This window comes from Heteronotia binoei, chromosome 7 (genome assembly GCF_032191835.1).
Source record: "Heteronotia binoei isolate CCM8104 ecotype False Entrance Well chromosome 7, APGP_CSIRO_Hbin_v1, whole genome shotgun sequence".
NCBI classification, from domain to species: Eukaryota; Metazoa; Chordata; class Lepidosauria; order Squamata; family Gekkonidae; genus Heteronotia; species Heteronotia binoei.
In genome coordinates, this window is record NC_083229.1 from 70,402,685 (window position 1) to 70,419,643 (window position 16,959).

The window sequence follows — 16,959 nt, forward strand, 5'->3', positions numbered from 1 at the left end:
CAACTCTAGAGGGTACTAGAGCCAGTTTGGTGTAGTGGTTAAGTGTGCGGACTCTTATCTGGGAGAACCAGGTTTGATTCCCCGCTCCTCCACTTGCACCTGCTGGAATGGCCTTGGGTTAGCCATAGCTCTGGCAGAGGTTGTCCTTGAAAGGGCAGCTGCTGGGAGAGCCCTTTCCAGCCCCACCCACCTCACAGGGTGTCTGTTGTGGGGGAGGAAGGTAAAGGAGATTGTGAGCCGCTTTGAGACTCTTCAGAGTGGAGGGCGGGATATAAATCCAATATCTTCTTCTTCTACTAGGACTGGGGAGACCCAAGTTCAAATTCCAGGTCATAATGCTTACTGAGTGACCTTGGGGCAATCACTTTCTCTCATTCTAACTACTTCATAGGGTTGTTGAACAAACAAAATGGAGGAAAAGGGAATGAATATTGTCCTGAGCACCTCTGGAAAAGGATGAGATTAAAATGTAAATATACTACAATCCTTCACATGGCACAGCTTTCAAAGAAAGAGAAGAGCTTAAGTTTAGCTGGCTCATGCCCATACAGAGGCGTCACTAGGGCAGGGCCAAGGGGGCCATTGGCCCCCCCCCTAGAGCATTCTCATTGGCCCCCTAGGGCTCTTTGAAGGCAGCAGGCGGCAAGCAATCACAGTCTTTATTGGCGGGAGACGCGGGGAGGCTCTTTCAAGGCAGTGGCGAAGCGAGAGAAGGCCGGGAGGGAAGAGGAAAGCGCAGCTCTCCGCAGGCAGGCATCAGAGGGCGAGCAGGCAAACCAGGGAAGGGAGGACGTTGCGAGCCAACCAGCGAGGGAAAGGAGGCTTTAGACGCGCGGGGCGCAGGAGGGAAGGGAAGGGGGCAGGCAGGCAGAGAGCGAGGGAGTCCCTCACGCAGGAGGAAAACAGGCGGCATCGGCCGCGCTCGCAGCAGCAAGAGGAGGAGCGGGTGAGGGGTAGCGCAGGAGCATTGCCGGCAGTGCGCGTGAGCGCCAGTGCTGAAGACTCCGCACCGCAGGCACTGCTGCTGGCGGCGGGGGAGGAGGGGGCAGGCGACGAGGACCCGAAGCGGGCTTCTTTCTCGCTGGTTCTCGCCAGGTGCGCTGAGCTCCCCCAGCCGCCGCTCTCGGCTAGCAACTGGTCTTGCACAAGCCCGCGCCGCCGCCAGCGCCTTGGGAGGGACGGACTGATGGAAGAAGTAGTTTGCAGGACGAGCAGCGCCTCTCCTCAAGTTTCGGGACGGTTACCGTCCCCAAATCTTTCGGCTTCTCCAGGCGGAGGCTTCCTTTGTTCGAACGCCAGGGATTTAGCACCTCTGGGCAGCGCACGAGGACTGCTGCTCTTCCCTCCGAGTCCGGCACACTTGGCCCCAGGGTGCAACCGACTTGGCCCCAGGGTGCAACCCACGCACTTGGCCCCAGGGTGCAACCCACCCCAGTGACGCCACTGTGCCCATAGAATTTATTTCAGAGTTTATGACTGAGTTAGTGACTATTATTTTTACAAAAAGTATTTCTGCCAAGGTTGTAGCTATGACATCAACAATACAATGCTCTTGTTTTGGAGAAAAAGAAAAGAACCAAAACTCAGATGAAGTTGAGAAGTCAATGAGAGCACAGTCAAGTAAAAAGATCTTATAAACAGAGATGAAATAGCATGCTGTTGGAATATGTTCTCCTGAAAGAGGGTTACAAAATTAGATTGCCCAAGCTTTCTGCTAGAAGATGCACCTTTTAAAAAATCCTGATCCTTCTTCAGCTGTGGGAAGCAACAGTTTGCTCCAGATTTTACTGCTAGAATTAGTATGACAAAGAGTGGCCTTTATAAGCATCATACTTTTGGTGTGGCCGAATTCCCCATAATGTATTGTTTTATTCTTTTCCTAGAAATAAGACCTGTTGTGATGGAAAATACAATGGACTCTACAAAGAGGCTATGGGCAAGTGCCCCCCCTTGCTGTCTTCCCACCTACCCAAGGCAGCTGTTTTCTGTAGGGGAATTGATCTGACTTCAGCTTTGCATCTCCTCCCCACCTCCCTGCTGCCACAACCTAGGAAAAGCACAGTCTTTCTAGTGGATTTGCACAACAACCCTGAGAGGTAGTTTAGGATGAGCGTCTGTGATTAGCCTGAAATCACAAAGCAGGAGGGAAGCAACCACAGCAGCATATAATGACAGAGTCCATCCTGCAAGACAGGTTAAGACGGAGCAGACAGGTTAAGACGGATAAAAGGAAGTACTTCTTCACCCAAAGGGTGATTAACATGTGGAATTCACTGCCACAGGAGGTGGTGGCGGCCACAAGTATAGCCACCTTCAAGAGGGGTTTAGATAAAAATATGGAGCACAGGTCCATCAGTGGCTATTAGCCACAGTGTATGGAGCACAGGTCCATCAGTGGCTATTAGCCACAGTGTATGTGTGTATATAACATTTTTTGCCACTGTGTGACACAGAGTGTTGGACTTGATGGGCCGTTGGCCTGATCCAACATGGCTTCTCTTATGTTCTTATGTTCTTATGCAAAGCAACCATTTTCTCCAGGGGAAGTGATCTCTGCCATCAGGAGACCAGCTGTAATTCTAAGTGATCTCCAACTCTTATCTGGAGATTGGCAGCAATAGTTTTCCAGGCGGAAATGACTGGTTTGGAGGGTGGAGTGCATGACATTGTACCTGTCTGAGGTCCTACCCCTCCTCAAACCCCACCCTCTCCATGCACCATCCCTGAAATCTCCAGAAATGTTCCACCCTTGAGTTGGAAATCCTATCTTCTTCCCTTTATCTACCTCTCTGACTTCAGCTTTCCATCTTCTCTAACCCACAGCCTCTACCTAGGAAAAGCACAGTCTCTACCTAGGAAAACCACAACCTCGACCTTGGAAAAGCACAGAAAAGCACAGTAGGAGGGACCAAAGCAGCTTACATTATTCTCCTCACCCCCTTTGATCTGCAGGACAACCCTGTGAGGTAGGTTAGGCTGGAAGTCTGTGACTGGTCTGAAATCATCCAGTCAGCTTCCACAGCAAGAACCTAGGTCTGAAAGACCTTGCTCTGAAGCCCTAACTCCTATGCCACACTGGCTGCCATAAGCAGCAAGCAGCCATGCCTAGGGTAGCCAGCCTCCAGGTGGAGCTGGAGAACAAGCAAAAGCACTGTGTGCAACAGACTCCTGAAGCAAAACAAGCACTTAAAGATATACAATAAATGTTTCAGTAGAAAAATGTCTCAAATAACTTCATTTATCCAATCCATGTGACCTACATCAGCAAATAGGTGTGGAAATTCCATCCATTCAATGTATCATAAATTCATATGGAATAACTGTGAGTGGACCACTACAACACCTCACAGCACCCACAAAAACACAAAGCTGACATGAAAAAATGGTCTATTTCCCTGTACACTGTAAGTTTTATCTACGCCGTAGCTTGTTCCTTCACATTCAAGAAGAGGCATTTCATCAGTTCCAAACTCCAAACTCTTGCACTTCCCAGTAGGTTCCAAGGTTGGAACGTATTGGGAAGTGCAAGAGTTTGGAGTCTGAATATTTCTGCAAACATGGAGTGAGGACTGGCTCCAATGAGTTCTGTCTCAAAGCCACCACCACCATGGTCAGGTTCCACAGAGTTCTCAAAAACCACTAGTGTAACTCCTAGGGTCCACCACCATAGCTAAGCCCAGTGAGGCTCCCAGGGTCTGCTGCTGCAGCAGCTGGGCCTGGCATCACTCCTAGTCACAGCTGCATCTGCATCTGAGCTCTCAAAGTTCCCTGCTGCCATAGCCAAGCCCCATGTGGTTTCCATAGTCTGACTCTGTTTTGTCTGAGCCCAGAACAGTTTGTGGGGTCTGCCATTGGCAAGGCAAAGCCCGGTGTGACTCCCAGACTTTGCAACCAGTGCTGAATTCAGCATATGTGCTGACTAGGGGTGTGCATTTGGTTCAGCCGAACTGAATCAACCACCGAATCACCCCTGATTCGACTGTATATGGAATCGCATACAACCGAATCCAATTGGAGCCCATTATGCGGGAGCCGAGTATGGCTCCCCGTATACTTCCGTATAGATATTCGGAAGTATACGGAAATCCATGGAAAAGGCAGGAAAGGGGCTTCTGCAGCCTCAGGGGAGCTGCTTGCCTCCTTTCCCGCCTTTGGTAGCCTTTTCCCGCCTCTCCCATAGCCTCCCTGGGATCAGGGGGGGAGGGGGAAGAGGAGCCCCAGCAGCCAATCCAAAGCATGCATTTACAAAATGCATTGCAAATGCATGCTTTGCAGGGCTGTTGTGTAGCTGATCCCCCAGCCATCAGCAACATTGTTGTTCTTTTGATCTTTTGCTTACTTGGGTATCCAAGTAAGCACTGTTGTCTGGCCAATCACAGAGCAGTGCTATTTTTTGAAACTGCTCTCTGTAGGGCCAGAGAACCTTTTTAAGGAGTTTGCCAATTTGCCCATATCTTACTTTAGTGAGAGGACTTTTAAAAGTGCAGTGTCATTTAATTTTCCTGATTTGGGTGGCTTGGATTTCTTGGGGTTAGGGTGAAGGGGTTTTTTTGGGGGGGAGGGGTTGGTAAAGTTCCTGCACTGTTAAAAGTTAAGTTTTTTACTGTTTTAAAAGGATTCTGTGTTTGATTTGTTGCTGCTGTGTTGTGCTGCTGTTGTTCCTTTTCTCTTCTGGTTCTGGTTCTTGGGGGAGGGGTGCTGTTTGGCCTAATTTTCATTGTTTAAAAGGCCACTTTTTTAACAGTTGAGTTTGTGTTGGCCTTCTGTTTGGATCTATTTTCTATTGCTGCAGGTTTTGCATCCTCCTGTCCTGTTGTTCCCCTTTTCCTGGTTCTGGTTTTAGGAGGGGAGGTGTTGTTGACTGATTTGGCCTGAGGTTTCTTATTGGTGAAAAGGCCACTTTTTTAACAGTTGAGTTTCTTGGCCTTCTCCTGTTGTCCCTTTTTCTGGTTCTGGGTTTTTTTTTTGGGGGGGGGGGTAAGCTGGCACGTGGGTGAGGGACCCAGAACCAGCAGGCTTGTTGTGCTTGGCCAGCTCTCCCTGTGTTGTTTGGGGCAGGGCTGGAGAGCTGGCATCTGTAGATTGTGTGTTCTGTGGCAGGGAAGCTGGCACCTGGGTGAGAGACCCAGAACCAGCAGGCTTGTTGTGCTTGGCCAGCTCTCCCTGTGTTGTTTGGGGCAGGGCTGGAGAGCTGGCATCTGTAGATTGTGTGTTCTGTGGCAGGGAAGCTGGCACCTGGGTGAGAGACCCAGAACCAGCAGGCCTGTTCTGCTTGGCCAGCTCTCCCCATGTTGTTTGGGGCAGGGCTGGAGAGCTGGCATCTGTAGATTGTGTGTTCTATGGCCGGGAAGCTGGCACCTGGGTGTGAGACCCAGAACCAGCAGGCTTGTTGTGCTTGGCCATCTCTCCCCATGTTGTTTGGGGCAGGGCTGGAGAGCTGGCATCTGTAGATTATGTGTTCTGTGGCAGGGAAGCTGGCACCTGGGTTAGAGACCCAGAGCCAGCATGCTTGTTGTGCTTGGCCTGCTCTCCCCGTGTTCTTTGGGGCAGGGCTGGAGAGCTGGCATCTGGGTTTGCTGCAGCCAGGTCTGCAGAGCAGACCTTGAGCAGATTGTGTTTTGTGTGGCAGGGTTCATAGAGTAGATAGATGTATAGTGCATTTGGGTCCTATAGAGATTCTTTGGTGTGAAGTTAGGTTTGGCTTTGGGTGCCCCAGGAATTGGACCCCCTGGCCCAATCTTTTTGGGACTTGGGGGGTTTGTAGGGGAAAGTCCCCTGCAAATTTGGGGGCTCTCCCTCAAACCCCCTCCCCTCCAGGTGGCTTCAAATACACCCTATCTGCCATTGATTTCAATGGCCCATAGGGTATAATGGGGCCATATATTCGGAAATAGCCGCGCATCTACCGTATATGTGGCTATTCCGACTACGGAATTCAGAAATATACAGGATTCCGTATTTTTCCCCCATATATTTCCGAATCCGTGTACTACCAAATTTTTTTTTTGCACATCCCTAGTGCTGACCTCCACTACTGCCAGCCACAAGTGGCTCTCTGTACTCCAATACCACATGACAGGCAGTAGGCACATTGTTTGTACATACACAAGACAACACTTTTTATTTTGGAGGGATTTAAACCTCCCCAATTTGGTTGGGTTTTGTTTGAGGGGGATTTTTTTTTGGGGGGGGAGTTCAGAATTATTTGCAAACTTGGGGAGTCTCTTAAGTTTGCAGAAATATGTGTTTTAGTCAGTGTGAGCCCGATTTGCAGATTTAAAATGAGCCCATATATGACTATTAGAATAAACGGGTACCCACAAGAAACTTGCAGGAATGACTATCTCATTCCCTCTACCTTTGTATCCTCCACAGTCCCCCTCCTTTTCTCAGTCTATCCCTCCAGCCACCTCTTTTCTCCCATGTCTGTCACTTTCTCCTCTTCTGTCCCCACCCCACCACTATCTCCCCATATCATCACTCATTTGATCTTTCTGGCCCCCACCCCACCTCTCTTTCTCTTTTTCCTCCCTCCCTCCCTCCCATGCCATAACTTTCTTTCTGGCCCCCATCACTCTCCCAGCTACTTGCCTGCCTGCCTGCTTCCCTCCCACACCAAAACACATAGCAGTGGTGGCAACTCTCCTGACTGACCACTAGTACCCTCCCTCACACTCAGCAGCAGCAGTGGCTCTCCCAACTGGACACCCACTTCCCCCATGCACAGCAATAGCATTTTCTTTTTTTGGCCCCCATGCCATTACTTTTTTCTGGTCCCCATCAGACTCCCAGCTACTTGCACGTCTGCTCCCCCCCGCCGAAGGAGTGGCTCTCCCAGACACCCACCTGCTTCTTCCCCCCATCCCCACAGCAGTGGCAGCAACTCTTCCCAGCTGACCACCAGCTTCCACTCCCACACATAGCAGCAGGAGGAGTGGCTGTTCTTGAACATGAGAGGGAAGAATATCTCCTTAAATACTTGTATCTATGGATTCCTTAGCATTTACATTTAATTTTTTAAAAATGTGCTGCCTGATTAATTGAAGGTTTCATTTTAAGGGATAAAAATACTTATTCAATATATCTATTGTTAAGCTTTGAAGACAGTCAATTAACACCAAAGTTCTCCAAAGCACCTATACATGGGCAGATAACAGCATATAGAATAGTTTAATATCTGACAATAGTGTCCTGAATACCCACTGAAAATTATTCCCGTTTTTAAAAGAAAGTTTAGGGGATTCCCATAATTTATGAGGGGCTGGGGATGATGACAAAGTGCATGGGAAATGCCAGACTTTGAAATGTTAAAGGTATATGTGACTGTCATGACTTCATTGGCACAGGTCTTCTCTTTATCACATATCACCTGTGTGTAGTGTTACTGCTTTAGGGCATTTCCCACCTGCAAATCCATCTTGTTTTCTTCATACATGGCTACAGAGAAGCATTTGCAGAGGAACGCAGTAGTTAGCCATGACTTGGGACACAGATTTCACAGGTGCTATAATCACAAGAATAGTTTCCCTGGTGACCTCCAGCACTGAGACTAGTGAGAGTAACACTGCCTCCCAGACTACATGAAGATGTCAAGGACAAACTATAGAACACACACACCAATGCATATAAAGAAGCCCCTTTTGTTTGGAGAGGGCAGCTTTTGAACAGAGCAATAGTTAGTTTAGGGGGAAGTGCTTAATCTTCATCCTGCCAGCTGTTTTCCCCTCAGAATCACCTCTAAGCTGCATCCTCCTCAGGTGTACTGTGAATTATTTATTGTGTTCATAACAATAACCAGACATGTTTATCAGACTTTTTATTAATACAAAACTTGGTAGAAAAAAATAGTTCCTTCTGTACAGTTACATATCTCTCCAATAACGCTATACAAGATTTTTTAAACATATACAAAGATACACAGAACTGTAATAGTGCAAGTCCCCAAATCAAAACAACCTTTTTTTTGATGGACTGTCTTAATCATTATCTACATTTATTTCTTCTGCATTCATTTTCTTTAATGTCTGGGTATATATTGCATAATGACAATACAGCCAAGTTAGAACAAAATGGATCAATTGTGCTGTCCTGAACATTATATAGCTCTATGCTCCTAATACTTGCCAAATATCTGCAGGCTTCCCCATTTAATCAACAAGTGACACTTCTGGATCTCAAAAATACGCAACCTTTACAGGCTTTACAGAACTCTTGTGCAATAATGTTGTGCTGTTTGGTGCTAACCTAATATCTGCAAGAGTCAGTCATCCATGTAGCAACCTGTTCCTCTCAGCATTTTTAAAGTCTGAGAAAGGAAAAAGCATGTCAAATGAGATCTGTTACTAGCAAGACGATACTAATATTTATATTGAAACCATATAATCATGCATTTCATCATGTGCTGAAACTGATTTTGAATATTATTTATAATGTATATAAATGGAAATCTGAGCTATGATAAAGCAGAAAGTTCTTTCATCAAACTAGTTAAAAAATAACAACCAGCTGGAATTCTAGTTAACATTCTGCTTTTAAAGCAAACAAACAATAAAAATTGTGCACTTTTTGCCCAGTCTTAGTACACAGTAATAATATGGTTCATCAAGGTACAAGTCATCCGGTGTAAATCACATTCCATGTATCAGACAATGAAACAACACACTAAGATCGTGATGCTGATCACATCTAATGTGGAATTAAACTTTAGTGAATCAGTGATTTGCACCAGAGTTATGAAATGGATCAAGACAACTTTCTCACTCAATCTCCTCTAAGTCCTCTCCTTCCTAAAGCTTCCATCTCACATGACTTTGTTTATGTATGTTCCATGATCCACAGCATTAGCTTTTTGGTAATTAAAGGCTTGGTACAGAGAGGCAGCTCCATATGCTCAGGAGGCGTCTCAAATCGCACCATCCCAAGATGGAGCAGACAAATCCTGTTCACACACTCCCCCATGAGGCATCCATATATCATGGGGGGGGGGGCACTTTGGCACATTCACATGGTTGTTGTACACCATCTCCTTAGCAGATGGGGGGGTTCCCTTACATTTTTAGTGGTCATGTGCTCCGTGGCAGTGATTTTAAAAAAAAGAATACCAATGAGTGCATACAGCAAACTGAAGGATTTATACCACCAATCCACCTTACTTGTACACTCCAGGATATGTGGGAGGGGCATGATAGAAGATTTTGCTACTACTTCCCTGCTGGTAGCTATTTGATCTGTCTCAGAGATATTAGGATAAGTGTGAGAGTGGAATGGGTGGCACTATGCCTGTCTGACTATGACTTTTTAATCCACCTAGAGGAAGTGCCTACGTTGGCTCAAATTGGCCATCTGAATCCAGCCAAAGAGGACCCCCTCGTCCTTTTTCTCACCAGTGAAAAAGCTCATGGGATCTAACCCAATATGTTCAAGACTGGGGTATATAAATTACTTTTGAATGACTTTTTGTAGATTAAGTTTTGACAACATATAAAACCTTCATTTGGCATCTGAATATATCCGCATAACTAACATTTTAAAATTTGAGGCTGTGACAGAAGTTTATTGTTCTGTTAACCTCAGCTACTGTGTTTCCAGCTTTGAGACAGAACAGCCTTGAATCTTTCTGCCTCAGGCAGTCTACAGAAGTTTTTAAATGTAGTAATGGAAAGCCGGGATAATTAGCAGATACTCCACGCTAACAAGACTTTTCATTTGCCTTTTCTCCAATGATATGCAAGAGTCATTGTGAAATGCAGAACACCTGTTACTGTTGAGAACTCTGCAACAGACGTGGAAAACTGAATTGATGATTGTCTCAAGAAAAACTATTTGAACTGTGGATAAATCCTTGGAAATTTGCCCTTCTTTTCTTGCAAGTGAAGTTTCAAGCAGTTCGTTTTCTTCACATAACTGAATGCAGCTGCCTTGAAGACCTGGAGTCTTTCAAGAAATGAGTTTGTGTATGTAAGGTCAATATGGACACCCTTTGCTTGCAATCCAAGTCAGCTGTTAGCACTGAAAACATAAATACACATATACTATGAATATAATTTATAACAAAGATGGATGTATATTGTAGAAGTACAGATTAAATTTAAGATTCAAATGTCATTTGATCTTAAGTTTTTCATTTCTGTTCTGAATCTTAACACAGATCACAGATTCCCTAAAGCAAAAAGAGAATTAGTCCAAATTAATGTTCATCAAAAGAGAAGCAATTCTTACCTGCTGGCTGATAAGGTTTTCCTGCCCACATTCTGAGGAGCTGACTCACACTGGAAAAAGCTTCTTATCCACCAACATTTGTCAAACACCTCAGGTAGCCCTATAAACATATATACAGTTTAAGTATATAACTGGATAATACAACTCCACAACAAAACAAAAAAGTTAAAATTAACTAAACAGCAATACCAGGCAAAAATAAAGCACACTTGAGCCCCATGGAAACATGTGGAAATGCAGTATTCAGAATGGAGGTACCACTGGTTCCAAAAGAACTTAAACATGCTTAACTTTTCTGGATTATACCTGAAAACAAAGAGAGCATCATTACCATGAAAGGATTTATCCTGATCTGAGAAGTTCATGGGATCAGAGCAGCAAGAGGAACTGCTTGAAGAAACACTGGATTCTGAATTCAGTCGAGCTGTGTGTGAAAAACAGTTCTGACATTACTGGTGGGAAAGTCATTCTTCTTTCAATATTAAACAGATCAGTATGAAGGAGGAAGCTGCCCTTTCTGGAATCTGAGAAGTATATTATTTTACAAAGATCATCTCACAGTGCCATCCTAAGCAGAGTTGTACCTTTCTCAGTCTGCTGAGGTCAGTGGGCTTACAGGGGGGCAACTCTGCTTAGAATTGTGCTGTCAGTTTCCTAATTTGTGAAGGAAAAACATATCCTGTGGCAATTTTTCACTCAGGGACCATGTCACTATCATATTTTGTCCCCTTTGGACAAGGAAGAACACAAACAGATTCATATAACAAAGCAAAACAGAATGAATAAGATGAAGTCCTTACATTGAAAGAAGTATATCATAAGGAAAATTTGTTCAGGATTAAATGTTTCAAAATGTGAGCATTAGCCACACAGGATTCATTTAAACATAACTGCTAAAACCTTTCACAGTATGTACAATCTAACCACTGCTCATTTTCCATGAAGGGCATGTCAACCTCCCTCCCTCATAAGAACACACACAATTTCAAAGCAGAAAAGCTTACTTCTATAGTACTGGTTCTTTGCCAGAAGGCAGCCAGCTGAGGGCACAGTTGCCATTGCACACAAAAAGCAAGAATTATGTAGAGATGCACCTGCAAGACAAAAGAAAATGCAAAACCTCCATGTGAGTCCGCTAAACTGCAAGGTATACCAACATAAGTCTCTTTACAGTTTAGAACCATCCTGCATTACAGAATAATAAAAAAGGTAGTCCCTGTGCAAGCACCAGTCATCTGGGGTGATGTTGCTTTCACAACATTTTCATGGCAGACCTTTTATGGGGTGGTTTGTCATTGCCTTCCCCAGTCATCTACACTTTCCCCCCAGCAAGCTGGGTACTCATTTTACCGACCTCGGAAGGATGGAAGGCTGAGTCAACCTGGAGCTGGCTACCTGAACCAGCTTCCACTGGGATCGAACTCAGGTCGTGAGCAGAAGGCTCTAACTGCAGTACTGCAGCTTTACCACTCTGCACCATGGGGCTCTTGCATTACAGAATGCAAGGCCTTAAAGCTAGTAGTTCTGGTTCCTTAATGAGGGGGCCACTATTAAACGGAGCTTGTGCAGGACTTTTCTTTTCTACATGTGCCCACAAATCTTGCCAACTATGCACACTAAATAAAAAACCTCATAGATTTCAGTGTTGCACCAGCCAATTTGTATCTTATCCATATGCAGTGGCATACGCAAACAAATGTTCCTACAAGTTTGATATCCAAGAAACATATTCCTAGAAGAAAGACTGCAGAGAATGAAGAAAGCCCACTCAGAAATTGTCAGTTAATCTTCTGTAAGTATGTTATTCCACTGTTACACTGCTCAAGCAGATCCAGGATGGTAGCCATGTTGGTCTGAAGCAATAGAATAAAGTTAGAGTCCAGCGGCACCTTTAAGACCAACAAAGTTTTATTCAAGGTATGAGCTTTCATGTGCAATTATCTGAAGAACTGTGTGTGCACATGACAGCTCATACCTTGAATAAAACTTTTTCCACTGGAAGATGCCACTGGACTCTAAGTTTATTCTACTGATCAAGTTATTAAACCTGTGAGCAATCCGGCAGGATTGCAGAGCCAATCCATTATGATATACAAATCAGTGGTTAGTTCCTCATAATTTTAAGGACAAAGGCCTTCCTTAGGGAGTCAGTCCATTAACTGTTATAAGATTTGTACCAGCTTTGAACCCACAAACGACAAGCTTTTACATTTTTCAACTTGAAGGGGTAACAGAAGGACATGCATGGGGCTGACAAAGCCAAATTCATTTTGTTTATTCGTTGCTTTATGAGAGCCAGCATGTGTAGTGGTCAGAATATCAGATTAGGATCTGGGAGACTCAAGATCAAATCCACACTTGCTTCCTTGGGTTTTCAGCCTTAGGGTTGTTGTGACAATAAAATGGAGGAGCAAAAAATGATGTAAACCACTTTGGATCTCCACGCTGGTAAGAAAGGCAGGGAGTAACTGAAACAAACAAATAAATACATTTATACCCTGCCTTTCTCCTCAATAAAGACCCCAAACTGGACGCACTGATCTCCTCTCCTCGTTTTTAGTCCCAAGGCATCTTTGTCAAAGACCGTGGAAACATTACTCCCCCCCCCCCCTTTATAAACTGTGTGTAAACACTTTTTATAAATAAACCTTGACAGTTGCCATTAGTTAGGAAAATTAATTCAGTGAACGCATATTGCTGGCATTCAGTTCAGGCATTCACAGCATTCCCCAAAGAATGGAAGAAACTCGGACTACAGAGCAAGTAAAGGGAAGCGGCGTTACCTTGTCCCTCCCGCTCCTTTCCCTTAGAAGAACGTCGTTCCTCGGAGCAAGGGATGGATTTTGTAACCACTTCGCACAGAAAGGCGCTCTGGCAGTTGCAGCAAACTAGTTTAAGTAGCTGTCTGGCTAGGGAGTTAACCGACAGCTACCGTATCCTTCAATGCTCCTCTGGCTTCAGGGCAGTCTTTATATAAACCTGCCCTCTGGCGAAAGAGCTGAAACTTGACCTGGCGGCTGCGGGGGAGACGGGGCGGGAGCACGACGCATCACCTCACTGTCCTCTGGCAACCTCGGAAGGGCCAGGCCGGGTAAAGTTCCTCCAGGCTTGAGACAATCACAACAACAACGAGCGCAAAGGCGGCACGTGCTGCTGGAGTGGCTCGAGGGGGCGGAGCGCGTGCTTCTGCGTCTGGGAATGCTCGCTCGACTTTGGGGCCGGCGTTAACTTCAGTCTAAGCCTGTTGGGTTTTGCATGGAGTAAGTCTGCATGCAAGGGCACTAAAATTTGTGGGATGAAGGTACAGGGGCATGGTGGCCATTACCCCGGGAGTGCTAAGGCGAGTGGAAGGGTGGCCCACAGGGTTGCCTGGCCTCACATCTCTTAAATGAGAGCGCCTGGCCAGGCTTCACCTCTCATGGTGAGGGATGGGACGGGCAGCCTGGCGGGCCTTCTTGCTGTGAAGAATGGGGCCGTTCCACTCAAGCTCAGCTCCCACGGTGGTGCAGCAGGGGAGGGCTAGGCGGCTCCAGGTGAGCTGCACCTACACGGTGCGCTCTCCTCTGAGTAAGCTTCCTTTGCAGGGGCTCGGAGAAGCCACACTGATGTCCTACCTGCTGCCTTCGAGAAGAGAGCAGCCAGGTGGGGCACATTCTCCCCTGAGCCCAGCTTCCGTTGCAAGGGAGGCCAGGCTCAGAGGATAGCATGCACCCCTGATGCACTATCTGCTACCTGAGAAGTTGTGGGGAGGGGGGACCTGGTGTCACCACGTAGGCAAGGGGGCACCCCAGGCATCCGCCTGTCTCACTCGCGCACACTGGTTGTGTTTACAGTATAAATTTTGCTTCATGTTTCTTGAGAATGCTGCACATGTCAAGTTTGGCAACAACTTACCAATTAATCACTAGCAGTCACTCAGCCCCTGACCGCCTGCTTTCCCCTGCTCAAGCAATCAATTCCCCACCAGCTGCTGTGGGGGGTGGGGGGCAGTGGCTCCCTCCGATTTCCTCTCATCTTACATCTTCAAGGAGCATATATTTTGTGCACATCTGACCCTTACTTCCCCCCACCCGCGCATAATGCTTTTAGAAAAAGCATAACGTGAATGGGTATGAGGGAACACCTTTACACAACATGAGTGAGAATGCTCTTTCCTGGGGTCTGGTGAAGGCAAATCTTCAAGTTACATGGTGGGCTAGGAAATCTAAATTCAGATGCCTATTCTGACATAAATTCACTGGTGACTTTGAGGTAGGTGCTCTCTTCACCTAACCAACATCGCAGGAGTGTTGTAAAGAAAATGGAGAAGGTCCTCTGAGGAATGGTAGGCTACAAAATTACACTAAACACAGCACATGGAAAGGCAGGTCCTAGATTGTGCTTTAGTGTACACGTACATTTGTTTTTAAACATGCATTAAGTCAAGATGAATTATTCTTCCCGATCCTAGATTTACAGTGCAGTCCTAAATAGTTATATTCTTTTGAGCCCAGTTAACTCAGTTGTCTTAAAAGGATGTGATGGCTTACATTTGGTTCTAAAAACCCTGCAGTTAGGGTTTGAAAGGCAACAATAGCAGCTGCAGCATATTTCCAAGTATGCTACAAAATGAAGAAGAATGCACTATTGAGTTGCAGTTGATTCACAGCAAACCCCAACTTGGGGTAATCAAGGCATATGATGAGTAGATGTGGTTTGGTATTAAGGCCTCCCCAAACATTCCTCCAAAGACAAAATAGGAACAGGTACTGGAAAATAGGGACTGTTCTTAGTAAATGAGCAGAAGGAGGACATATACAACAAAAAACCCCACAATAATAACTTGTAGTGTACACTAGTTCACAGGCAAATATTAGAACCATGAAAGGCATTAGGCGTGGATTGAAAAACATAGGGTTCTTGGAACATAAACTGTGTTGGTGGTTCCTTCAGTATATAGCATGCTAGTCCATCCACTGTGGTATTAGGAGCTTCTAGGTACTGCCACTTACATCCTGACTTTCCCCAAATTTCAAATGTATCTGTCACTGATAGTGGTCAAGTCAGTAGGTTTAAGCACTGGCACCTTCTTGTAAGGAGTCACATATTTTTGTTAATTGGTTGAAATCACCATGTAGCAGAAAGGTTTTTGGTCTTTGGAGGCTGATAGAATGACTGCCATAAAGTCACATTCAGTATTGCCTGTCAAATGTACAGAGGAAATTCAGTTGTAAAAATTTGAACTGAATGAGTTAAATGAAGGAGGGAGACACTTAAATGTCAAGTAAGGGGAAGCAGAGGAAGGAAAGTTTAATACTGATGTATGAGTCAGATCACATTACTCCATCTCTTTCAGAAACTTCAGTGGCATGTCCTGTTCCTTCTCTTAAACATCAGGGCAGATTTAGTAACATCTCTTTGTACTGTGTTTCTCAAAAGTGCATTAAGTCCAAATGGAAACTTACAATGTAATCCTAAATAGAGTTATACCCTACTAAATCCACTGACATTAATAGATTTAGAAAGCAGTTACTGTGTTTAGGATTGCACTGCCAGATTTGAGCATGAACATAAACAAGGAATAGAGGTCCTTCCAGACCTTTGCTTAGTACATTTTCCTGGCATTTCCCAGTGACCTCCTGTCAAAGTCTTAAATGGCAGCTTGTACCAACACTCCACAATAGGAAACTTGGAGGCTTGCCCTGAGTTAAAATAGTATAGCTGACAAGGATACGTAGCTGGAAGCAGGAACTGTGCTGAGATTAATAGGATCACTTACTTTATGTTTTGCTACTTAATTTTTTCAAAAAATATGATGAGACATAGTCCATACTATGGCTATGGTAACAGATAAAAATGTATTTAGTTTACAACTTCATTTGCACAGCATCTATTGGAATATTTCTGGATAGTTAAAGATAAATACACACTAATTTGGTCTCCATTTTTGGCTCAGCATATCAACCACCTGTCCATCCATATTTCTACACTCAGTAGAGAATTTGCCCCTTTTGAGCTTGACATTCTGGTGTGCTAAAAGAGAACTTAGGCAAAAGTAGACTAATGGTACAGTCCTAAACAGAGATGCACCTAGTTTCTTCATAGAGAAAGATCCTGATGAAATTTGACCTGTTTGTAGTGAATAACTGTGCAATCTCTATGCAGTTTTTCCAGTCTAAGCCCATTGATTTCTGTGGCTTAAACTGGAGTAACTCTTCATAAGATTGCTTTGTAAACATAATCTTATCCAGCTCTTTGCTATGGTGGGATCCTATCCAGTTATCTACAGCTCAGGTCAAGATAATTTAGTCATTATTATGGTAGTTACACTTCAGTCATAAAGAAAATTAAACTACTGTATCTTTCTATCATAAATGGACATGATGTGGGTTTCAGGGATGGCATTAGCAGGACAGAGTATAGTTCTGTTCACAAATTAGAGTAAGCACACACACAATGTAACCCTGTTCAGATGTTACACTGAACATGTGTATATCATGCAAGCTTGTGCATAAATCTCTTTGTAAGAAAGAGCCAACACACATTGACTTTGGAATCAAAACAGGGGCCAGTAAGAGGACAAATGTGTTTGTATCATATGGTCATCTGTACATGTGTTGAATGTAACATGAGAATTAACACATACTTAAAAATCAACTGTACATTGTGCATGAATTGTATGTACATTTATTGTTACTAATGAGAACAGAGTTTCCATGTAAACTCAACAAATGATTTAAACTCCACATTTATCCAGGGTTC

General features: G+C 44.8%; 1 protein-coding gene across 2 annotated transcripts; it reads right to left on the minus strand.

Annotated features, from left to right (window-relative positions):
* Positions 1–7,801: 7,801 nt before the first annotated feature.
* Positions 7,802–13,163, minus strand: PPDPFL (pancreatic progenitor cell differentiation and proliferation factor like). Of its 2 annotated transcripts, XM_060243823.1 has the most exons (5): positions 13,002–13,163; positions 11,223–11,312; positions 10,550–10,642; positions 10,219–10,318; positions 7,802–10,008 (listed from the first exon to the last, which is right to left on the minus strand). In XM_060243823.1, exons 2-5 carry the CDS (start codon positions 11,275–11,277, stop codon positions 9,996–9,998), a joined length of 261 nt encoding a protein of 86 aa, XP_060099806.1. In that variant the 5' UTR covers positions 11,278–11,312; positions 13,002–13,163; the 3' UTR covers positions 7,802–9,995. The 2 variants fall into 2 exon arrangements, with proteins under 2 accessions (XP_060099806.1, XP_060099805.1); XM_060243822.1 differs by having other exon boundaries at positions 11,223–13,158.
* Between the last annotated feature and the right edge of the window lie 3,796 nt (positions 13,164–16,959).